Source organism: Coffea eugenioides, chromosome 9 (genome assembly GCF_003713205.1).
Source record: "Coffea eugenioides isolate CCC68of chromosome 9, Ceug_1.0, whole genome shotgun sequence".
Classification (NCBI taxonomy): domain Eukaryota; kingdom Viridiplantae; phylum Streptophyta; class Magnoliopsida; order Gentianales; family Rubiaceae; genus Coffea; species Coffea eugenioides.
Window position 1 is genome coordinate 31,002,435 of NC_040043.1, and position 26,776 is coordinate 31,029,210.

General features: G+C 35.5%; 1 protein-coding gene across 1 annotated transcript; it reads left to right on the forward strand.

The window, feature by feature from the left end:
• Positions 1–3,260: 3,260 nt before the first annotated feature.
• LOC113782944 (40S ribosomal protein S14-3) lies at positions 3,261–6,210 on the forward strand. The gene is made up of 6 exons (XM_027328925.1): positions 3,261–3,380; positions 3,570–3,689; positions 3,809–3,854; positions 4,726–4,811; positions 5,045–5,174; positions 5,919–6,210. Exons 1-6 carry the CDS (start codon positions 3,378–3,380, stop codon positions 5,984–5,986), a joined length of 453 nt encoding a protein of 150 aa, XP_027184726.1. The 5' UTR covers positions 3,261–3,377; the 3' UTR covers positions 5,987–6,210.
• The last annotated feature ends 20,566 nt before the right edge of the window (positions 6,211–26,776 follow it).

The following is a 26,776-nucleotide window of genomic DNA, read 5'->3' on the forward strand; positions in this document are numbered from 1 at the left end:
CTCAAAACATGAAAGTTGTAGGTATTGATGAGTTTGAAGTGCCTACAAAATTTCAGGGCATTTGGAGTAGTGTAGAGTGAGTTATGCCGTTTTTACTGTTGCTGTTCTGGGTGAACAGAATGTGCGAACTGCGATAGTAATTGTCTATTTTGACTGGCATTGGTTTGGATTTTGAAGTTGGTGTCTTCTGATGAAATGTAGCTGGATGTCTTAGCTAGCTTATGCCTTTGGAATTTCGGCATTTGGACTTGTATAGACTGAGTTGTGTTCATTACAGTTTTGTGTGTTTTGCAAACCTGTTTTGGTAATTCTGGTTTAGTATTTGGCACATTTGACCTAGTTGTGCTAGGATTTGGACTGAGAGGCCTTCTACATTGTTGTAGCCCTGTCTTTTAGCTTCGAGATGGTGGGTCTTACGCCCTCATCCGATAAGCGTAACGCATTTTGTGCCATTACCGCATACGGAGGCCAAACCTGTTTTTGTTGATTGATCAAATGAGTTATATTTTCTGATTTTCTGTTTTGCTATTATGCTTATATATGTATATGAAACCCTATTGGGGTTGTGATTGGCATGGCTTTATGATTCGTTATCGAGTCTCATTGTACTTGTTTGCATGTTTTAAGGCTTACTCTTATTCCGGTCATTTCCTAGCTAACTTTTGTACTTGTATTGCTTTGAGCCTAGTGAACGGCTTTTGGGAAATGAGATGACTTTTGTGTGAGGTTTTGGGACTGATTTGAGGAAATCATGAAGCCTTAATGGCTGGAAAAGTAAGAAATTTAGGGGAAATGCTGTCCGATTTTCTAGGCCGTTTGGTTCTTTAAGTTGGATTTGCCTTTTGATGGAAATGAAGGGCTTTTGGGTTGTTGACCCTAGGTCTTCATGTTATCTTTTGTTTCCAAGAAAATCATGTTTTTGCACCCTTGCATTAGTATTTTTGGGCAAGGCGTACGACGTGTAGTCGAGCCTCACTTGTGCATTCCGTTTACTCGATTTTGGATATGAAACCTTCAATTGGTTTATTTTGATTATTTTAGGGTTTCTTGGCGATTAAGGCCAATCTGAAGTAAAAACTTTTGAAGTTGAGCCGGTGAGTGTACCACTCCCCTCCATTGCTATTTAACTTGATTTCTGCTCTGCAATCTGTTTATTTGTTCGAGACGAGGGTGTACTTTATCACACTCGTTCTCTAGTCTGTTCATATGCCAATTTACTATGCAAAATTTGAATCTGTTATCTGTGTCTGCATCTGTTCGGATTTCTATGACCTATGAGCTCAATCCTGTGGCTAAGTTATTCGAGTCGGGCCGGCAAGGGCCTGGACGATTAGATAACGAACCACGGTAGTCTGTTCGGGGATTTTGGGTATTGAGACCCTTGATTCCGGGTATACTCGAGTATTACCATTTTGTTCGTTTGAGGTGAGCGGGCCCGGTAAAGGGGTGTTTGGTGGACGGAATTCGGTGATAAGAGGGGTCTACGGACGCATTGGTTCTATATACGTTGACGGAGAGTCAACCGGTTTGGATCAAGTATTGCGCTGGAAATTTGGCTCCTGAGAGCCACCCGTATCCTTCTGATTTGAATCATTGGTTCCTTTGTTTTACATCTGACATGTGTATCTGATTTGTTAAATGTGAAATGCCATGATTTTAATGCTATCTGTTTGGTACCTCATTGAGCGCAAGCTCACCCCTTTCCGTTCCTTTTGTTTTCCTTACAGGAAAATAAACCCTTTTGGTCTGGATTTGACAAATGGCTGCCAAATTGAGCTAGTTGAACATATCTTTTGTATAGCTCATGTATTAAAACCCTAAGTGTACTTTTGGGGCGTTTTCTCTTTTGATTTGGCAAACCGTGTGTATATATTAACTTTTGAAAACTTTTGTATGTCATTTTGATTTGTAAACGCTAAAGTTCAGATGTGAATGTTGTTGGCTATTTCGGTTGGGTTCTGTCGGGTCGGTCACTATTCATGGCCGACTTCGGATTTCATTTTTTTAAATTTTGGGTTATTTTACCATTTTGACTCGTTTACGCTCGTTCGTAAGTTCCGGATCGCTATAGATAGTTCTAGTCTGCATCGTGAGTCCTGGCGAGAGCTGGGCAGGCAGTCCGCTCACCCCTTTGGTTCGCCTTAGGGGAAAGTGGGGCTGTTACAGCTAGCCCCTGCAAGGAAAGTATATGGCATTGATGTTGAAGAGGCTTGCCCTACCTCATTCCTTTACAAATGATCATGAAGACAGTAGCTAGCCCCTGCAGAAGCCTTTATTGGTTGTGTCATGCTATTGTATACTGTAATTCCATTTTTGCCTTGTATCTATACCAATGGCACCTTTCTTTTGTGATTCTGGAGGGTGTGAGAGCATACTCCTTGTGTGTAAATAGTTGACAAATTGGTAGCCATTCTAAAGCTGATCGCTGTTTGCACATTCTTTGTTCATGGGAAGTTATCGAGTATGCAATGCAGAAGACTCCATGAAACAAGAACTCCAATTATTCCAAAGTTGGGGTTCTAGCTTCAGAATTTATCTTTAGTCAGTTTATGTAAACTAAGTGTACCACTCCATGGTGATTATTGATTTTTATATTGTTAGTTGTAATTTGTGTCCACCCTTCGTGATTTCCTGTTTTCGATATATTTGAGTTCTCGTATGAATCAGGAAAATTTGGGATATGGTCTACTTTCTGCATTAAAAGCCTAAAAAATTATTAATAAAATGTTTTCACTATTTTTGAGAGCATGACAATACCAAAATCCAACCCTACTGATGTTTATATGTTAAAGTAGCTGCACCTGGCCTTGACATAGCAAGTGTAGATGGCAATTTGGGCAAAATTTTCTAATATTCTGGTTCTTTGTTGAGAATAACACTTGCTATTTTTTACATGATTACATCGTTATATTAAAGTGTGCTCTAAATTTGTAACTAAATTTCATCAGAAACAAACAAATTCTATTAATGGGTTCATTTTGGATTAAGTACAAATCATTTTGCTAAATTGGGCATGTTCATCTCTTTTTTCCACCGGGCACAGCGCGGTTTATGCGTCCTAATATTGAGATAATGGAGTATAAGGATTCCAATTTCCGTCCCATTATAGTTGATCGATATTCAATTTGCCTTGGGTCCATAAGGACCGCCAATGAGTGTTCGTAGATCCAGGCCCCGGCCGAAGCCCAAATTGGATCCAGAGTCCAGAACTGACCCTGGAGGCCCACAAAGGTTCTAAGTTAAAACCCTAGGCAGCAGCTTTCTCTTCCTTCTTCCCTGACGCATTTGAAACCCTGCCCATTTGCCGTCTTTCAGCTTCCATTTTCTTTCACTCCCTCAGACCCCGCACCCGCACCAAGCTTCGTCGTCTCGAAATCATGGTAAGCCTGATCTCAATCGCGTCTTTACTCTTGTGTTTATGATCTTTTTTGAACTTCCATTTCGCTGTTATCTGTTCGCTGGATTGTTAGAATCTCCGTCTGATTGGTTTTAGGAATTTGAAGTTTTGGTTGATTTTGTTTTATATTTTTGTTAAGTTTATAATTCTGGTACATATTTTTGAGTAACAGTCGAAGAGGAGGACAAGGGAACCAAAGGAAGAGAACGTGACCCTCGGCCCTGCTGTGAGGGACGGAGAGCAAGTTTTTGGGGTTGCCCACATTTTTGCTTCATTCAATGACACCTTTATTGTATGATGATGAGGACTGTGAATCTTCATTCTTTGTTTTTTTTTTCTTGTAAGTACTTAATTGAAATTTCTTAATTCTGAACGTCTGTTTAATTTTTGAGTTTTCGTTCTCCGGTGCAGCATGTTACTGATTTGTCTGGAAGAGAGACTTTGGTCCGTATCACTGGTAATGATTCTAGTACTTTTGATCCTTTTCAGAATTTCAACAATATAAGGGAAAACATAATATGAAACCAAAGGGGAAAGGGGAATTGTGATTCTTTGTTCAGCGAACGTGGAAGTGGAGAATGTTGAGAAAGTAAATTATAAGTGAAGGTAAATTAGGAATAGTTTAACAATCTTAAAAGAAACATTCAAAGAAATGGATATGGTTTTCCTGTTCTAATATTGGTTTATATAGTTCTCATACTATCTTGGCTGTAGACTAGGATAAGTTCTAGGGCATCGTGGCCTTTTGAATAAGGTCCTCCTTTATCTTTGGATTTAGGAAGTGATTGAGTAGTGAACTAAAGGACGTCTAGTTTAGATTGAGAATGGATTCTCTTATTAATATCGTGGTGTACAATATATCTAAAAGTTTAGCGCCATTGTCAGATAAGCACTTAATAAGTCAGCTTTGTTGTTTCTTTAATGAATTCAGTAGTCAATAATTGTACAAATGAAAATAATTTCTACATTTTTTTTAATTGACCTTTAGATACTCACATTGCAACCCTTGTAATTCCTATGTTGTTTGCTTATGTAGGACCATTTTTTTCCTTTTTGTGATACTTCTTAAGTGAAGACAGTGTATAGTTTGACTGGTTGTGTATAGTGTAGTTCATCTTTGTTTCTTATCCTTATCTTAGACATGTAGTCTTTTTTATTGCAAGAGAATCATCTTCTTGCCAATGCACGGTAATCCTAAACTTTCATTTACTTCACTTGCTGAAGATCTACAGTGACCATTTAGTTGGCACTTATGAAATGTTTCTTTTATTTTAGTTTTAGAGTATTGGGCTAAACAGTTATTTCCAATGTTTGAACTGCTTCTGCAGGTGGCATGAAAGTGAAGGCTGATAGAGATGAATCATCCCCATATGCCGCTATGCTTGCAGCACAAGATATTGCTCAAAGATGCAAGGTCATTGAAACATCTCTAATTTGATGCTTATAATCTTAAAGGAGTTTGATAATTATGTGCAAGTTTTGTAGGATCACAGTACATGAATTGCAGCTTAAGTGGTTTATTGTATTTGATGCTTATATTTGTAGTTGACTTCTCATGCAATAACCATGTGTTTCATTGTAGATTTGTCAATCACTGCATATTACTTCTGATAAATAAGTCATCTTTTTTTTAATGACTTTTGGCAGGAACTTGGCATCACTGCCCTTCATATTAAGCTCCGAGCCACTGGTGGTAACAAGACAAAGACTCCAGGGCCTGGTGCTCAGTCTGCTCTTCGTGCCCTTGCTCGTTCTGGAATGAAAATTGGTCGTATAGGTATGAGATTTTGAATAGGAAACTTCTTTTATCACGACCCTCCAATTTCTTCATATTAGTGCTGTATTTGAATTAAGCATTGCTTCTAGCCATTCTACGTGCTTATTTTATAAAGGAGGGATTGGGCAGGATGGATACTTGGAGCATGTATTTTCCCTTGGAAGCTGGATTTGTAGTTAAAGAGAATATGAAGTGGATGAGAATTGTTCATTCCAAATTTAGGTGACTGCTGTTAAGAAGGGGATTAAGATTTAGTCAAGCTGAATTAACAAAATAGATAATAATAATAATAATAGTAGATATATACCCCAGTAAACTTGATCTTTGGTTGTCTAACGCGTCTTATTGGAGTCCAATGGTAGTAGAGTTGGACGCTCGGTTATATTAACGTTAGGATGAAGTTTAGGTTAGAACTTCAGGTGCAGGTGATTGATTTGGGAAAGGAATTTGCTACACATTTTGAAATACAACACAACGCTTCCAGTTGAATTGCTTCTTATGGTACACTAAAATTGGTATTTAGGTTCTGTGCATTACTTTTTATTACTTGAACTCTGCAAGCACTACTTGTTCTATGGAATTGAGGACAAGTGTGTTCTATATTTGCTTGTCTGAGCTCGAAAAAGAAGCTAAATGTTTGTCGGCATGTTGGAATTGCTGTTGGTTTCATTTGGATTTGGGTCTGATATTATAGCTAAACTTGGAGAGCATGTTAACTCACTCTGTTTTTGTTATTTTGCCCAGAGGATGCGACTCCAATTCCTACTGATAGCACTCGCAGAAAGGGTGGTAGAAGGGGAAGAAGGCTGTAAAGCTTTGTACTGTGATAAGAGCAAAACTTGTCATTTCTGCAGTAACCGTCACCCTCGTTTTTAATGGTGCTGCAGTAACTTTGAGCATGACAGAATTTTGATTGTGAAATAGGCGAGACCAAATTATTTTTAGATATTGTTAGTTGCTTCGATCATGGACATCATCTCTCCTGCACTTATTCTATATTTTTTTTTTCGTTTTGCATTGCTCAGAAATTAAAGTATTTCGAATTTACTTAAAATTTGAATTCAGTTTCGAGAGTATTGTTTTGGTGTCTTTTTTGACCATTACTGATCGAGGCATTTCATGATTCAATGGGCAAAGCGACGGTCTGGCAACAATGAAAGGTATATAATTTTTCAGGCTTCATGAACTGAAAATGTAACAAAGAGTTCTTGCTAAACCGTCTCATAAAATGCCTTGACTAATCTATAATTCATTAATACCAAAACGGAATATTAAAAAAAAAATTTTGAAATTCATCATCATTTTCAATCTCCTGCATTTTTTTCCTCAAAGTTTGGCTTTTTCTTTTTGCCAATTGTTTGTGATCATAAATTGCAACCATAGATATATCTTTTAAAACTCAATAACAAACAAGGCTAACCCCAGCCAAAATAATCTACCAAACTCTTGCAATTTTCCCCCCATCTTTTCCTACACAAAAATAAAAGGCAAAGAAAATGAAAAAGTTACAATAAACAAATAATTTTTTTCCAATCTCTTTAAATATAATTATCGTGTCAATTTTTTTCTTCCTCGGGCCTTCTTCCCGCCCGCGGCATGTCTCTTGTACGTAGACTCACATGAAGTTCCTGCATCCAAAATTACCTCATAAAATATTTGAGTAAATTTTATATATATTAATTAATAGTGTATGTGTTGTTACCGTTGAATTCATGACGTATGTTTAAAAGTCGAATTTTAAATTCAAATTTTGCATAAGTTGTCATTCATTTAGCATTGATAATATATAAATTGTTAAGATAGAAAAGATTAATCCTAAATATTTATAATTAAAAATTGAGATTTCATTAACTAGCCCATGTGGGGTGACTTTGACGTGGTTCTTCCTATTAGTGTAAACTGTAAAGGAGACAGGATTAAGACTACATGACAAATCAAGCTATTCGATATTCAAATCAAACTCGATTCGATAAGAACTCATTTTAATTTGGCTCGCCAACTAATCAAACTAAACATGAACAATATTTTGTATTTAATAAACTCTTAAATTTGACTCAAGCTTGATTGGATTAGCATATTATAAGTTTATTTTGTACGTAAAAAGTTTCAAACTACTCAAGTTCAATTCGATAAAATTAAACAATCTAAATTTGAATAAAATTTCAAATTTGTCAAAATAATCAAACAAGTTTGTTTGGCTTATTCATACTCATTTAGACCCCTAACAGGGATGGGGAGATTTGTGAAGATGCTCTCACACTCAGTAAATAGACTGACGGTTTTTGCTAATACCATAATAAACAAATGGATTAATCTTTCCTACATTGACAGTGTATACACTGTCAGCGTTGGATGAATGACAACTATGTAATATTTGAATTTGAAATTTAATTTTTGCACACATGTCATGAATCAAATAGTGATAGTGTATACATTATCATTATATGTAAGATTTACTCTAAACAAATTTCTTTCATAAATTTGTTCCATTTTCTTTTCTTTGAACATAATCTTCAACTGTTTTCCGTTCTTTCGGATGAAAGAACAATTAAAAAAGTTAGACCAACAAGTCCTTCAAATTTCGCATTTGGTACAACTTTTTCTCTAAAACGCACATGGTCCCTTATTTTTGTTTGCATCAATTGAAACCTCTAACTATTTACTTGTAAGCAAAATTTTTTTTTAAAAAAACATCCCAACCTGGCAATGGGGTTAAAAAGTGAATTAAGTTATTGGATACTTGAATCAGGCATGGGTTGGTAAAAGCTTGTTTGAACTTGAAGCCAAATATAAGCACATATATAGTTAATTGAATTTCCATGACTCAATTAGCATAAATTCGAAATTTGCATGTATGACATTCAAGCAATTTGAGCTTAACTCAAGCTCGATAAAATTTCTTGTGTTCATCTTAACAAATCAACAAGTCAAGCTTAAATGAAATTTTAATTTAGTTTGAATGTGCAAACAAGCTTGAATAATAAAGGTTTCAACTTGATTGGAATATTTGGACCCCAACACAGTGATGCCACAAAATAGTTAAAATTTTTATGTCATTAATAGGTCTAAGCAGGGGGTAAAATGGGAAATCCAAGTCCAAGAATGATTTTTTGAGGGGGTTGGATTAAGATTGACGACTCGTGCAAGTCAGAATTTTTTATTTTATTTTATTTTTTTGGAACAGCCAAGTCAGAATCAAACCAAAAGATGGTTACCATAGTTAGATAAGTTCATCCAATGGCAAAAATAAGCAACAAAGCAACACACGAAGCAACGGACATCTCATTATAATACTTCGATTTGAAAGATATCATAACGTGTAATTATATCAAGCAAAATCTTAATGAATTTGAGCAAAAAGATGATAAGAAGGTTTCCTTAAAGATAACTTATGTGTTTTTAATTTTGAACCTTTTTACCAATCACGACTTACAGGTAATAACTTTATCTTCTATACCCATATTTACTTTAAATTCTCAAGTGCAACTGATAGACTTTTCTATTCTTAGGGGATGATTGACTAAGGTCCATACATTATCATCAAACCTGGAATTTATTTTAGCTTTTATAACTTCTAGCCATCTTTTAGAGTCATGGTTGTTTAAAACCTATTCACAAACCATTAAGGTGATACTTCTTTCATGATTAAAATATCATGTTTCTGTATGAGTAATCCATATATTTCTTAGGAGTTAGGTGTATTCTTCTAAATCTACAAAATCCTTGTAATCTTTGTGTGTGAGAAGCTTCTTGTTGTGCCTCATCATCATAAGAAACAAACTCTAGTTCCATCTTTTTGCTCACATCTTCTTGTGGTTCTTAAATTTCTTCAAGTTTTATCTTGCTCCTACTACGCCTTTTTAGAATAAACTATGGCATTAATGTTAGAGAAAAACACTTTTGCTCATTGGGATGATAACATTAGTATCTTGGCTTCTACTTATTTGATTGTACCCTGTTTATAAATGTATAAGAAACCTAGTTTCTGAGAACTCTATATCTCATATGGTGTAACTTAAACAGCCTTAGATAGAACATAGTTTCGTATATATAAGTCAATTTTTTAGGATATACCCTAAAACAAGTTTGGTAAACTCTATGACTTATAATTCGTCTCACTATGTCTCATAAGGTGTGATTTCTCCTCTAAGACACCCCATATGCATCTATGAGAAATATTTTGGTTAAGAGTCTTTTTTCTCTTCAAGATATTGTTGAAACCCGTGGTCCAAGTATTTCTCTACATTGATCAAGTCTAGCTGATCTTATACTTTCACCTAGTTGTTTCTCTATTTTATTCTTAAACTCCTTGAAATTCTCGAAGGTTTTGAATTTGTACTTCATAAATTACGCGAATTCTAGTTCTTTTGAATTGTTATTAGCAAAAGTAATAAAGTATAAGAAACTCCTTCTAGTAAGAGTTGACATTGATTTACATACATCACGACGTATATAGTCCAAGAATTCTTTTAAGCTATTCTAGCAGGCGGCAAGCTAGTCTTATTTAGTGAATAATAAAGTATAAAAAACTACTTCTAGTAAGAGTTGTCATTGATTTACATACATCACGATGTATATACACCAAAAACTCTTTTAAGCCATTCTACCAAGCGGCAAGCTAATCTTATTTAATGAATAAGAATCATAAGTTTCAAATCATCCATAATCATATAAATCCAAATTAACATCTATATAAAATTTGAAGATGCATTTCTTATTCTTATTATCCAACCTATAAAAACCAAAGTAAGTTGGTTTAAATTTATATGACATTTGTTTATATTGAGAAATGGACTTTATATTTTTTAGAAGATAATAATGATTATTAAGCTCTAAAACTAGTCCACTAGATTAAAAAAATGTTTCTATGACTAGTGGAGTACGATCTACTCCATCATATAGGTACAGATAAATTTAAACAAAAAAAAAACTTTTTTCAACAAGAAAAAGGTGGGATCTGTGAGGACCCGAATTTTCTTATTTTTATTTTATTTTTCCGGCTTAATTAATTATTTACTCACCCGTTTTCTCTGAATAATTTATTTCAATTATTTTAAACTTATTTACATGGAATAATGTCTCAATTATATTTTTGACACGTCTCGTTAGTAAAATTAATTTTTCTAGGGCTTGTTTAGCGAGAAATAAGGAGTATACATTTTTCGAGGCTATGTTCGATCCGAGAGTACATTAATCTTGGAGAATTAAGAATGATCAATAGTAGATTAAGAAAAGTTAATTGAGAGATTAGATGTGAGTAAGTTAAAATTAAACTTATACCGTGCGCGTGTCGAAAGTTTTTCGAAAGACACGCTGGTACAAATTAATTGGAGATTTGAGGAATTAATACTAGACTCATGTGAGGACTCATGTTTTTATTTCTAAAATAGTTATTTTCATGATTATTTACCCTAGTATTAGTTAGTTATATCATCGTTACAAGAATTTCTTTGAAATTGCGCTTTATTGCGCACGAGTCGGAAGTTCGCGTTTTCACACGCACGACTAATTGATGGACTTTAGAAATTTATTTTAGACTACTAAGAGTGAATAATTATAATGTTAAAGGAATTACATTTGGAGGTTTAGTGCACAAGTGGAACAAACCCGAGAGGAAATGGGCACGAAACGCGCGCGTACGCGCACTATTAAGAGTTGACTTTGGTAAAGCTTTTGGGCCACAATTCTCGTAAGCTTCTAGGACAAGATTCAAAGTACAAAACACTCTTTCTTCCTCCTAGTATCAGCCGACCAGCAACCCAAAGGAAGAAGAGAAGCAAAGATCTCTTCAGGGGACGAGGAAAAGAATTAGAGAATCAACTATCGGTTAAGCTAGGTGGTGCTCGAGGGCACCAAACTAATAAAGAGCAGGATAGTATATTCAAATTTAGGAGTCGAGGGTTGCCGGAGGAAGTTAGAGGACCCAAATTTGTAGTGTTAAGGGATGAGGAAAAAGATCAGCCATAGATAGGGAGAGATACACATGCCGCACTAAAAGAAAAAATCAACTCTATCCACGGGCTACCACATTATGGGCTTGATAATAGTAGGCAAAAAAGGAGCAGACAACAAAGAATGGGTTTGAGGTATCAAAGAAAAAGAATAGGCACTTACTAAAATTACAAAAAGGCTAGGCCCAAGAAAAATGGGGAAAGAAATCAGGCAAAATGCTTAAAAAAGGATAAGTAGTAATATGGGCTAGATAGTACAGTTGAGAGGGCATATTAGAAGGAAGGGTTTATTAGAGGCACCCTAATAAGCCCTAATACTTATAGAGAAGTTGAGCAAGGAATAATCTTGCTGAGAAGAAACTTGGAAAAAGAGATAGAGGAAAAATAGATTGCTGAACAGGTCGATGAGATAAAAGGATAGAGGAGACCAAATGATAGATGACCCAAGAGACCCTTCAATAGAATTCTAATATAGCGAATGGAAGGGAACTGAATACATGAGTAAGAACTCTATGGTTATGGAGACATAGGAGCAAGATATGCAAGAGGAGCAATTAGGGATTGCAACCCTAAACTTCCAATGATGATTATGAATATCATCAGTTAGAAATGGCATGGGGCAGCAAATGCAAAATTTAGGAGAAATGTAAAGGAATTTTTTAGGGAATGTGACTCGGGTATTCTAATTTTGGTAGAAACAAGAACAAACAGTGAAAAACCAAATTGGATCTTCCCGAATTCTCAACTTATGAACAAAGCATGTGTGGAAGATTGTGATTTTTTGGGAGGCATATGGTGCTATGGAATAAGTATAAATAAGAGATTGAAACAATATTTAGAAATAGATAGATCATTAACATGATAGTGAAAGGAGAAAAGGGAGAAAAGTGGTTATTTCCAACCTTCTATGCTTCACCTCAACCTAAAAATAGAATGCCCTTATGGGATTATTTTTAGGGTTAAATACCAAAAACCCCCTTGTGGTTTGACTAATATTCACTTTACTTCCCTATGGTTTGGAAACCTACAATTTAACTCCCTATCGTTTCAACTGAAGTGAAAGTCTGACATAAAACATCTACAATAATGGTATTTCTGTCAGATTTTCACTTTAGGTGAAACTATAGGGAGTTAAATTGTAGGTTTCCAAACCACAGGGAGGTAAAGTGTACATTTGGCAAACCACAGGGTGGTTTTTGGTATTTTACCCATTCTCAAATGCACGAAACATTCTTCCAAGGGTTTGACTTATAGAGGGGCAATTTTGATATTTTCCTTTCAGACGTTAGTTTAGATGTTTTCCATCAGACTTTTACTTTAGTTGAAACGATAGGGAGTCAAATTGTAGATTTCCAAACCATAGGGAGGTAAAGTGAACATTAGTTAAATCATAGGGGGATTTTTGGTATTTAACCCTTATTTTTACCAAATAGGCAAAACGATTAGTTACCCATGGCTTGTAGCAGGGGACCTAAATGAAGTGATTAGTTCAAAGGAAAAAGGGGAGGAAGACTCATAGGGAGGGTTAATCAACATAGTCTAGTAGAATTGCTGTTGAAAGGTAGTTTAATAGATATGGAATGTAGTGGTCCCATACTTACCTGGAGCAATTGCAGAAAAGGGCAAAGGAATGTCAGGAAAGGGCTGGACTGGGCATTGTGTAATGAAATATGGAAAGCAAACTTCCAGGAGGTAGCAGTCAAGCACATGGTGACGACACACTCAGACCTCCACTCTTTAAGAATTTGCCTAGAGGAAGATAGGAATCAAATTAAACGAGAGAAACCTTTTAGAATAAAGCAAGATTGGTATACACATGCTAAGTATGAAAAAGCAGTGTAGGAAGCATGGAAGGAGGGGTGAGAGCCTTAAACGAAAATTATGAATATTGAAAAAGAAGTTCAAAGAATGGAACTTGATGGTTTCTGAGAACATTTTTCAGCGAAAAAGGAGGTGTAGAGCGAAGCTGGAAGGAGTTTAAAGAATTTTATATTAACAGCCTTCAAGAAAGCTGGAAAATTTGGAAAAGAAACTCTTAGAAGAGTATAATGAAATACTTGAGTAGGAGGAAATATTCTAGCACCAAAAATTGAGAATAGAATGGCTTCAATTAAGAGACAGAAACACACTCTTTCATACATCTATAATAATTAGGAGGAAGAACTAAATTACTAGTTTATGAGATGATAATGGTCAATGGTAGGATGATCCAGAGACCCTTCGAAATATGGTAAGGAATTATTTTCACAAATTATATCAGGAAGAAGATTAGAAGCAAGAATCCTATTTTACAAAGAACATGTTTTCAAAGCTTTAAAATAGAAAACTTGTAGCAATGGGGAGACAGGTGAGTGAGTAAGAGATAGAGTAGATTATGTTCAAGTTAAATGCCTACAAAGCACCGGGATCGGATGAGATAAATGTGGATTTTATCAAAAGCACTGGACATTGTGAACGCACAGGTGGTGTCTTATGTAAAAGGAATGTTTGAAAGCAAGAAAATGCTTGATCATGTTAATAGCACACTCATTTCATAATACCAAAGGTGGAATTCCCAGAAGCAGTAACTCAATTTTGGTCCATTTCATTGTGTAATGTTACATACAAGGTGGTAACTAAAATAATTGTGGAAAGAATTCGACTAGTGATAGCTATAGCTAAATTAATTGAGCATAACCAACGTAGTTTATTCTGGGCAAGCAAGCAACAAAAAATATTATTATAGCCTAGGAGATTTTACATACTATGAACAAATAAAAGGGAAGGAAGAATGGAATGGCAATCAAAGTTGATTTAGAAAAAGCATATGACAAGTTAAGGTGGAGCTTTATACATTAGACACTCAGGCAAGTAGGTTTCCCAAAAAGCTTAAATGCGTTGATTATAAGTTATGTTCAGGCAAGTGCTATGCAGATGCTATGGACTGGCGGGAAAATAGAATCATTTAATCCAACTAGAGGGACCAGGAAAGGTGACCCATTGTCACCATACTTGTTTGTGCTATGTATGAAAGGTTGGGACACATGATCAAAGAGGCGGTTGAATTAAAGAAGTGGAAACCAATCAATGTCGTGAGGAATGGCCCTGCTATAACATATTTAAATTTTGTAGACAACTTGATGCTCTTCACAGAGGCTAGCCTACAGTAGGTTAGAGTGGTAAGAAATACTCTGAGCCAATTCTACAAATTTTCTGGTAAGAAAATAAGTATAAGCAAATCAAAGAAATTTTTACTTACTTTAATTCTATTTCACTGGCTTATTTAAATATTTATTCACCCGTTTTCTCCGAATAATTTATTTCAACCATTTTAAATCCATTTACATGAAACAATGCCTCATTTACATTTTTAAAACGTCCCATTAGCAAATTTAATTTTTCTACGGCTTGTTTAGCGAGAAATAGCGAATACACGTTTTTCGAGACAATATTCAATTCGAGAGTGTAATGGTCTTAGAGATTTGAGGACTCATGTTTTATTCTTAAAATAGTTATTTTTATAATTATTTACCCTAGAGTTAGTTAATTATATTATCGTTACAAGAATTTCTTTTAAGTTTCGCTTTATCGCGCGCGAATTGGAAGTTCACGTAAATCGAGCTGGAGCGGCTAAGTAGAGATTTAAGAAATTAATACTAGACTACTAAGAGTGAATAATTATAGTGTTAAAGGAATTACATTGGAGGTTTAGTGCACAAGTGTAATAAACCTGAGAGAAAACGGATACAAAAAGTGCGCGTGCCCCTTAAGCTTCCAAAGGAAGCTTCATTCATCAGCCACACTCTCTCTCTCCTCTCATCTTGGCTGGCCGAAACCCTCAAAGGAAGAAGAAGAGAAAGCTCTTCATCATTCTTGCTCCATTCTTGCACAATTTCACTCCAAAATCTTCACTCAACTCCCATATATCTTAGAGATTAGCTTAAGGTTGGTGGAAGACTTCATCTTGGCGGTTTTCTTGGAGCTTTTGTGATCAAAATTTCTGGTTCTACAAGAGGTATACACCTCAACTCATCCAATCTTTCATTTCTTGGCTCTAAGGAGTTTCATTCTTGGCTTTGAAGCTTGTAGCTTCCTTGTTGTTGTTGTTATTTGGATTAGATTGGTTGAAGTGGGCTCTATGAACTCCACCTTGGTTATAATAGGACTGCCATGATGTTAAATTGTGTTAGTGTGTTTGTGATGAGTGTTAAGGTTAGAAATTGAAGGAAAGGTCGAAGGAAATTGCGTAGGATTGCTGGCCGAAATCTGTCCTGTTATTGCTGTGCCTTTATTTCGAATTTTTGATGCTCAAATGACTGTGAAACTGATGTATATATATTGTATATGGTGTGTAGAAAGTTTCTACCAAAAATCATTTGAATTGGTTGAGCAAAATTTGAAATTTCGAAATGTAAAGAAATTTGGAATTGTGTTCAGGCAGCTTGAACAGTGTCTCTTTGAACGAACATATATCTTTGTACAGACATCAAAATTGAGTGTTATTTGCGACATTTGAAACTAGACATTTGTAGCTTTCCAAGGGTATAAAATTCACTTTCTAGTTTAAATGAGTGAGCCATAGTGAGTCGGCAAAATTGCTGCCCTGTTCTGTTGGCCTATCCGAGAGAAAGGTAGAAGCTGCATTTTGTGGCTCTATTTTCTCTCACTTATGAATTGATTTTGAAAATGATTTGTTCTGATGAAATGTACCATTATGATTCTAGTTTCCAACGCCACCAACCATTCTCAGTTCCAAGTTGTATTGAGTGAGATATGGTTCGATTTCCAAACTACGACAAATCTGGAAAACCCTTCATTTTGCTGGCCGACAGGTTTAGTGATTTGTGCGATGTTTTATTTTGAAATTTTGATGTCAACCAACTACCAATTGCTTATGAAATATTTCTTGGACCTTGTTTTCACAAATGAACCAAAATGGGACTGATTTCATGGTGCAAAGTGTTAAAAAAAAATGGAAGAAAACAAGAAAACAGATTTGTCTTGGAAATTTCTTGAATTTTGGTAGTTTTGTTAACTACCTTCCCGTACGATTTTTATGTGAAATTTGGTAGAGGAGTAACTCTCATATGGAAATTGAAATGTACCAAATTTGGTGTCATTCTAAGGCCATTTCGATACCCAAATGATGTGCCAAAGTTGTTCTTCAAACCTGGAAAATTTACTGAACTGTCTTCGATTTTGGCCAACTTTGAGCTACTATATTTTGGCACTCAAAACCCCGAATTTAGTTCTGCTTGTTGTGTTTGAAACTTTGTTTAGAACTCTTATTGTATTACAAATTTCAGAGGCTAGTTCACTTTTTGTGAATTTTACCGAATTTCCAAAATTTACCGAAAAACATGATCGAAACTGTCTTGTATGCTTATATCAGCCAATTTGAGCTGAAATTTGAATGTCTTCTGTTTAGAATCTTGGAAAAGTGTCTTTTAGGAACTTTTAGCACTTTGAATCAAGTTTCCAACGGTACTAAGTTTTCTAATTTTGGATCTATTGATTGCAAGATCTGATTTTTCTAAGTTTGATGCGTAAAACTGAAATTTGCCGATTTCTTAGAAAATGAAATTTTGGGAACTTGACTTCTTATCTTGATATTGGTATATTGTTTTTGAACTCGATTTCGTGGGGAATACGAGTTTCTTTAGTAACTTTAAAATCCTCACTTTTGAATCTTGATTTTCGATAAAATGAAGCTCTTATAAGGACATTGACTTGAATTTTAAAATTGTGTGCATTCTTCCTTATTTAACAAGGAATTTGTGAAAATGTGTGAGGGTGATTGTTGGTCGTTTTCTTCAGGTGATCAAGAAGGTCTCGAAGAGAATTCTGAAGCGAATCATTAAAGATCTTTTGCACTTACTCCCTTATTGTGATTTGGTGAGTGTCAAGTGCATGAATTGTTGATAAATGCTTTAAATTGTTAATTGAGTATTATGAAATTGTTGAGACGAGTGTGTACTTTATCGCACTCGTTCTTCCTTAAGTGATGCTACAATTGAATTGTGCTATGTGAATTGATATTCGAATTGTGTGAAGTGAATTGCTATGTGAATTAAGTGAAGTGTTGCAATTGCAAATTACATTTGTGTTGACTCGACATCGATCGAAGTAAATCTTATCGACAAATCATATTTTACTCATGGGGATGCCCTTGTCCTCTCTCTCTTTGAATTACGTGGTACTTAAGACCTGAATACATATGATTGGTAATTATACATGAACACGTTTAACTCGTGAACTCTGAGTGGAAGCATGTACCACAACGATTCGGGTGGGAGGTGCCTCTCATACCGTCTCAGTGCTAAAATCGGTTCCCTGAGTGATAGCATGTACCACACCGATTCGGGTGGGAGGTGCCTCTCATACCGTCTCAGTGCTAAAATCGGTTCCCTGAGTGATAGCATGTACCACACCGATTACCTCTCATGTCGACTCAGAAACATAAACAATGATTGGTAATTGTACATGAACACGTTTAACTCGTAAGTTCTGAGCGGATAGCATGTACCACACTGATTTGGGTGGGAGGTACTTCTTATACCGTTTCAGTGCTATAATTGGTTCTCGGAGCGATAGCATGTACCACACCGATTCGGGTGAGAGGTACCTCTCATGCCAACTCAAAACCCTAAACAAATAATTGGTTCTCTGAGCGATAGTATGTACCACACCGATTCGGGTGGGAGGTATCTCTCATGTCGACTCAGGATCATAAACAAAGTATAAGTCGATTGGAGCGATGTCTCATCGATCACTAAGCGATAGTATGTACCACATCGATTCGGGTGGGAGGTACCTCTCATGTTGACTCAGAACCATAAACGTATAATCGATTCCCTGAGCGATAGCATATACCATACCGATTCGGGTGGGAGGTACCTCTCATGTCGACTCAGAACCATAAATGGAGTAAGTGAAGTTCTACGAACTTAATTGCCTACCCGGGTGACGGAGTGTCATGACGAGGAGGTATTGGATTGAACTTTGACAAAGCAAGTGGAAATTAGCTCTTGAGAGCTCCTGTATCCTCATTGAATGTGTTGAATTGAAAATGTTATAACTTTCTTTCTCGCTTAAATGTTAGCTCTCGATAGCATGTTTTCTTGGCCTCACGAGCATTCGCTCACCCCGTTAAATTTGTTTTCCTTAACAAGAACTGAAATGGAAGGAATTATGGAAAGCTTACTTGATGGCTCTTTTGGTTAGAATTTTAGTTGTACTGATTAAACGACTTTTGGAAGTTGTACATTTTGGAAAAATTGATGTATTTTGAAAACTTGTGATATAAGATTGAACACTTGTGTATGGAAGCGACTTTGTTTTTCAGTTCAATTTTTTTTTATTATTTGGTTATTTACCTTAAGTTTGGATTGGGATGGTATCGAGCTCTGGCGAGAGCTGGGCAGGCGTCCTGCTGATACTCTTGGGTTCACCCTTGGGAGAAGTGGGGGCGTCACATTTTATCCCCAAATATACCTAGAAATTTGAAGATGTTGATAAAAGGCTGGATTGGGGTAAATGTCACAGATGATCTTAGAAAATATTTAGAAGTACCTCTACTGCATGGGAGAGTGACCAAGAATACATATAGAACAATTGTGGATGAAGTGCAAAAAAGATTAGTGGTTTGGCAAAAAAATGTCTTTCATTTGCAGGAAAGGCAATACTCATAAAGATAGTTCTAGTAGCCATACCATTGTATACAATGTATACAACCATGCTACCATACTTAATTCATTCTGGATGAGGTAGAAAGATGCATCGGGAATTTTTTATTAGGAGATTCAACTGAGAGAAGGAGAATTCAACACATTAATTGGGAGATACATGTGCCAAGAATAAGGGAGGACTCGGGACAAGGAAAATGAGAGAGACTAATAGAGTGATCCTCACAAAACTGAGCTGGAGAGCCCTAAAATAGAAGAATTCACTATAGGTAAGGGTCCTAAGAAGCAAGTACAAAGGAGTCAAAGAAAGGGGAGAAAATCGTATATATGGAGGAGTATAGAGGAAGGACAAAAAGTTATAAACAAGGGTTTGAGGTGGGGAGTGGTGAACGGAGAAGACATAAATTTCTAGAAGGATATATGGCTAATAGAGAAGCCGCTAGTGGAGATGAGTGTGAGGGAAATTCCACCAACAGAGATTCATAAGAGAGTTAAAGAATACTGGATAACTAATGAGGGATGGCAACTTGATGATTTGGAACAATTCTTACCACCCCAAATTCTAAGCAAGCTAAAGAAAGTCCAGTTAAAGACAGAAGAACTGGGCAAAGATCTACCAATATGGGCTCAGGACCCTAAGGGCTTATTTTCAACAAGTTTTGCATACAATATGGAACATAATAAAAAGGAAAGGCATACAGAGTAAAAAGGATAGGGAAGAATTTGGAAACAAAAATGTCTGGGCAAGTGGCAGTTCATTATGTGGCTAGCTAGACATGAAAGGTTATTAGCAAATGTAGAAAAGAAAAGAAGGCATACCTAGGAGAGTAGTTATTATACAATTTGTGGACAAGACCCGAAAACATAGATGCATACATTGAGAGATTGTTTATGGGCAAAGAAGGTGTGATTTATCCTAGTCCATCCGAGGCATGGGGAGTTTAATAGCAAAATGAAGAGGACTGGATAGATTGGGAGTTGAAGGGAAGGAAGAAAGGAAAATGGGATCACTCGGATTGGTAGATTGTATTCCAACAGTGGTATACTTAATATGGGGAGCCAGTGATAGCTATTGTGTGACGACCCCACCTCTCCCTAGGGCATACCCCAGAGGTTAGCAGACCGCCCACTCAGCTCGTGCCAGGACTCACTCACTAACATTAACTTCCGAGATAACATTAACTCCAAAATAAGCATGAAATTCCCCAGTAAATATTACAAACCATCCAACTTTCCAAAACATCCATACTTATGTGCACAACTAAACGGATTAAAACACAAGTAGTTCAATCAATTCACTAAATATAAATAGGATGGCAATTACCTAAAATGAGGACTACAACTTTCGAACTCACTATTCTTTGAATACCAAATCAATAACACTAAAATTCTTCAATATAACATTTACATGCTACAAATCATCCAAATATACAAACCAAAGTACAAGCCAAAAGATAAGAATTTGAACAACTAGTACCATAATATAATTCCGGCCAAATACAAGCTTATGATTTCCTATTACAAACTAGTACTATTCTTATTTCTCTCATCCTCGCACCCTGTTAAGGAAAACAAATAAAGGGATAAGTTAGAAACAACAAACAATCAGGCATTATAACATTCACATGCTGGCATGATCACATTTTCCATGAAGCAATTAGTATCCTGATAATTCATTTAACAATGTACAGTAAATAACACATTCACGTAAAAAGATACAGTCTACTCTCGGGAACAGGTTCTGTAGCAGGTTGTCCAGGATCTGTTGACACTCCGTCAATCGTGAAATTATAACAAGTCCAGTAGAGCACCATTTAACTCCAATCTCCGTCTACCAATCAACCCCCTACCGGGCCCGAAATCCAAAAACACTAGAGCACTGGGTGGTAATACTCGAGTTTACCCATTCCAAAGGACACATTCACTGGATTACACAATAGAATAAACAGTAAACAGTACCCATGGCTCGTCAATCTTCTCGACCAAACCCTTACTGGCTCAATTCGACTAACTAGCCGATGGGGTTTGGGATCCAGGTTGTTACTTTCAAGTCATGCACATGAATATCAGTTCACTTGTAGCAATTCACTTGAAAACATTTCACTTGTAATAGTATAACAAGAGTTCAGTCAAATTAGGTCGAGTGCGATAAAGTACACACTCGCCTATTCATTTGTAGTTCAAGATATATGGCAGTATCAATCAAATACATGACATAGTCCTAACATACAGTTTGAACACTCACTACTTGACCTCACCAATTGGTCACCCTGGTTCTTCCTCTAGAACATTCTCAAGTCTTGTGATCATGTAATCCATCAAGTGTCTAGCCACTTAAATCCAAGATGATGAGAAAATATGAGATTCGAAGCTTCACTTAGCAACCACAGAAACTTCAAGTTTAACCCTAATATTAGAAGACCAAAAGGACCACGGTTTCTTGTTTAAATCAAGTTCTTATCAAGTTCAAATCAAGCGAAATATTTCATGCATGCTAAGGTTAACACATCACTAAATATTTCAAATCAAAATATGCAGAATTTAACCAAAGAAAGTTAGGTTTAAAACCCAGAAAAGTTTTCTCAAGTTTTCTCAAGTCCCACTCAATCCATTTGATAAAATTCCCAGCTTTAGTGACATTATTTGAAAAGGTATAACTTGAGTTCCGTAGGTCAAAAAATCACAAAACTTACACCGTTAAAAATAAACTCAAACCATTAAGAAGCTTTAGAAGACATCTTCATGAAATTCAGCTCATAGATTAGTCAAATTTCATTTTAAAACTCACTGCTATCACAAGTGCAGAAACAGAACAGCCATGATTTTCAAGAAATTTTGCAGATTTACTGGTCTTTATAGAAATTGAACCAAACCCTGCATTTTACACCGTTGGAAGCTCTATGAGTCTAGTTTCAAAGGCAATAAACGGAACTCAATTCCGACCTTTCTATACGAAATTATAGCCAATTTCCCAAAACTGCACAGAGCTTCCTACGAAAATTTTCAAATTTCTAACAATTTGAGAAAATGAAACTTTTATTAACAAAATCTCACTCCGTTGGCTCAAATTCAACATACATGTGAAGATTAAGGTTTAACAAAGTATCTTAAGCAAAAACCTTGCCAAAATAACCATAAATATCTGGAAATCAAAGCTGGAAAATTTACCAAAACCTAACAAAATCATAAAATCTTCCATAAACATGCTTCCTTTAACTTCAATCATGACATATCTTGGATAAATCTCAAGAAACAAGTAAAAAGAGATGTTTGCTAGAACATTTACCTCAAAACCCCAAGATGACAAGCAAATCAAGAGGGATACAAGATTTTTCTTCTTCCAAAACTTCACCAAGAGTTTCCCTCCAAACTTACCTCAAGATTGATCGAAGTACATTAAGATTTTTCTTTGGATTCTTCATGATTCAAGCAAGAGATTAAGGCTGGAATTTTTTTTTTGTATTTTGTCTCCCTTTCCCTCTCATAAATTTCATCCAGTATGGAAGACAAAGGAAGAAAATGGTGATTGACTTGAGTTGGATAAGTTTTAAGCTTAATTTTGGTCAAGGTCAAGATTGGCTTGGTGACCGACAAGTGGCACAAATCCAAGTGAAGTCTATCTAATTGTCTCTCTTAAGCACTCAAATATCTATTACTCCTCCAATCATCTCTTAACACCTTTTGTCACATAATTGTTTTTGCACAAAACTCCTTCTAATCCTCCAAATTTGTTGCACACTTCACTAATCGGTCACACTAGTATTATGCATTATAAAACCTAACATGTACCAAATTAAACATGTACCAAGTGAGATAGTACAATAGGAGAAAATCATGATTCAACCATTGAAGCAATCAAGAATTTGAGGCAAGTAAGTGACAATAAAAGAAAATGTGAAAAAAAAATTGTCAGATTATAAAACAACTTTGCAGACAAAACAACTAAATTTGAGCAAAGATACACAAAACTTTTGTCTTGAGGCAAAATATGAGACATTTTGTCCAAAATGAATAAATGTGAAAACTCGAGTCCTCACATATTGTGCTAGTGGAAATAGAACTAAAATTGAAAGTTTGGAGCATATAATAGCAGATCAGTTGAAGATAACCCAAAGAGCATTAGAAAGGGAAACCGGCAATAAAAAGAGACAACTCCTGAACATAGGGTGGAGTAAACCAGAGAGGGGCTGGATAAAGGTCAACGTGGATGGGGTGGCTAGTTCTTACGACGAAAATACAGGGGTTGGAGGCCTTATAAGAGATGAAAATGGAATGTGGAAGGGTAGATTTTGGGTAAACTTGGAACAAAAGACCAATATTAGAGCTGAACTTTGGGCAATATGGTATGGCTTGAAATGGGAGAGCAATAATTGAAATAGATTCAAAAGTCAACATAGAGCTCATTGACAAAGCACTAAGGGAGAGTCCACATCTGGGGCTAATCAACCAAATCACAACACTTATGAAACAACAGTGGTAGTGCAGGGTCATCCATCAGTAGAGAGAAGGAAACATGAGTATAGACTGGTTGGCTAAGAAAAGTCTGGATTTGCAGTCTCGAGTACAAGAGATTATAAATCGATCAAAAGAGTTAAGGAAGTGGTTAGCATATGATGCAATGCGCACTACTATGCCTAGACTAGTTGCCATGTAATGGGTCTAAAGTCCTCCTACAATACCAAAAAAAAGACATATTTCGAAAAAGCAATAAAAATGAGAAAATGTTGTCAACGCTAAGAAACACCTCCTTCGAGTTTCCTCAAATCCTTGTGCTCATAGAAAATTTTGCCCAAATAAGGAATTGGAGAACTTGAGCTAAGCTAGAACTTGGCCTAAAGTGGAGGGAGAATTGAAAAACCTGACTAATTGTTCCAGGTGCATTGAGATAACTTCACTCTAATCTTTTTCTCCCTAAGAAAGAGATAATAATAAAACCAAAAAAAAAGTAAGCTAAGTCTAAAATGAAAGCAAAATAACACTATGATTAAAAGATATGCTTTTTAGAAATTGCAAAAAGTATGTAGAGTATTATTTCAGTAAACAACTTTTTATCTTTATAGGGTGAAAAAATTATAGCAAGTAGGCATGCATGACGAAATAACTTTTTAATTCAAGTGTGTATTATTGACCCTATTTGGAATGCTAACAACAAAAAATGCGGCCTATATTCAAATGAATTGCCTCCCATTTAAAGCATAACATTGTAGTTTAATCAAATTGAATGGAAAGATTTAGGATTAAAGAAGTGACTTGTTAAATGGTCAAAATGATAAATGGAAAAAAATTCACTACCACATCTCTATGATTTAAAAGAATGATAACAAAAGGAAAAATTATGATTTATGATATGTACGATGGTTGAATAGTCATATTAAAATTACCATGTAAAATACACACATTCAGACTTAATATCCCTTGCACATTTTGGCACTTTCTATTTTAATTTCAATATTCCAAAAAACTAATAGCTAGAATCTTTCTTAAAAAGTAAGCAATGAGCGCCCATCAGACCAAGTACTTAAAAGGCCCTTACATCAATTAAGCTTCTAAAAAGTTTGCTGCTACTGCCGCAAAGTTGAAAAAGTAATCAGCTTTGCAAGCCTATTTTATAGCCACCATAAAAAGATCGTAAAATGATGTTGTAGACACCAAAATTTTACCATTTTATTTATTTATTTTTAGTTAAATTTTATATTTGTTTCACTTCTATTTCTTGGAAAATCATTTTAGAAAAATCGGAAAAGAAAAGGAAAAAAAAGAAAAAAAGAGAAAGAAAGAAAAACAAAAAGCAAAACAAAAAAGGAAGAAAGAAAAGATCAATTTTCAAAAAAAAAAAAAGACGGTAGATTCACTCGCGCATGCAATCCTTCTCCATGGCTTCAGGTACATGGCCCGAAGCCATGGACAATCAAGGACGAATTTTGCAGCAGCAATACCTCACCCCAATTCCACTAATTTTTGTTTTTTCCTTTTCCCCAACCAATGCCAACTCATTCTAGTTGGAATCTATCAAGAAAAATCTAGAATCTAAAGCCATCAATGGCTGGCTCCAAATTGCCCAACAAAACCAACTTTCATAACAACCCTTGAGATGAGGGTTTGGAGCGGTGATTTTCTCTTTAAATATCATCAAAAATGGGGCTGGAAAAAGGGGAGGAAAAAAGAGGGGCGGTGGAAGAAAGAAAAACAGAAAAAAAGGGAGAGAAAAGAGGGGAAGAAGAGCAAAAAATTTCTGGAAAAAAACTGGTGAATCAGCCTAGTTCGGGGGGACTTTTCTCCTTAGTTATAGATTGGTTTCGAGTGATTTTTCTTTTGATATTTTCCTGAGACAGAGGGGAATAACTTTCATGTTGAGAAGTTTTGCTGAAAAACATCAGAAACCCTTCAAATCTCAGCCCAAACTTTGCTCTTCGAAATTTCTTCCTGCAAATTTTGAGCCAGGGTTGATTTTCTGACCCTATTTCTTCTCAAAATCCGACCTCAATTTAGTTATTTAGGGGATTTTCTTTGTTGATGAACCATATAAGTTCATCACTCGAGCAACTTTTGTTCAGAAAAGTTCTTAAAAAAATGTCTTTATCCCCTCCAAATTTCAACCCGAAAAACACTGGTCGTAAGCTCTTGGACGTTCTTCGGCAGAAATTTGCGGCTTCGAATTCTGCATCCGAACCCATTGTTTCAACCCCTACTTGTTCATTTGACTCCGTAAAGCTCAAAAAGGTAGTCCCTTTCATCCCCCTCTTTGTCATATAAGCATCGATCCATGCTAGATTCATGAAGTCCTTGCTGCATTTTGTTTCTTTATTTTTTTGCTGATGGTCATTAACTCAGATTTTCTGCTATAATCGTGGTTAAACCTAGTGTTTGAGGATATAAGATTTGGTTAATGTTGGGAGTTGCATTCATTTGTCATCTTGATTCAAAGCTTTGATGTTTGGTTGGATGTTTTGTTTGATGAAATGCGGCGAGCAAAGAAACCCAGCAAAGTTATAGAACATGAAATGAAGAAGAAAGCTTCTTCGAAGCTTTGCATGACAAGTTTCCAAAAACAGCATTTTGACCCATGATTTTCTAACTAATTTCACTATGGCCCAAAATTTGAATATTTGAACCAATTTTTGTCCTCTTAAGTTTTAATCCTCCTTTTATATTTTCAGTGAGTTGTTGGGTAGATTAATTCTGGACTTTATAGTATAATTAGGTTTTAAATAATTTTTAGTTATTTTATTATTCTGTTGGGTTTTAATAAAAATTAGATGAGAATTGGATTAGGTTTAATTTGATTGCATTTTGATGGTTGGTTTGTTTATTTTGATTAAGTTTTGGTTATTTATTTTCTAGGTTTGTAGCTCAGGTTTGGAGGTCAAAAGCTCGTAGTTTCGTTTGGGCTGATTTGGTAAAAGAGTGGGCTTGGCCTGTTCTTTTTCTCAGGGCTTTGGTTGGGCCGAAATGGCTTGACCCAAGCAAAAGATGAAAAATGGCCCGTTGGCCCATCTACTTGGGAAATCTAGAAGCATTTAATTATAGGATGGTCCCTGGATTTTTATGTATTTTTACTATGGCCCTAAAACTTTTGATTTTTTCAATTAGGTCCCTAAACTTTATTTTAATTTTGACCTCTAATCTTTGTATAATTATACTTTAACCCCAAAACTTTCTTAATTTTTGCAATCAGGGCCCTGGTAGTTTTGATTTCTTAAATACAAGTTGCTTTTCATCTTTAATTGTTAATTATACTTCATTCAAGTGCTTTCATTGGTAGATTGCGTGATTATTTCTATTTTTTATAATTAAATTGGTGCCTTGATTATTTTATTGATTTTGGAGCATAAGTAGGACAAATTTCACCCCATTTAACCACAACTTCAAGGGAGGTAATCTCTTTTATTATTTTAAATTCTTTTATGTGCAATTGCATGTTTTGAATGTTTTTTCTTTTATTCATTTTAAGATTCATTTATTTTATTTAATTTTTTGATAATTATTT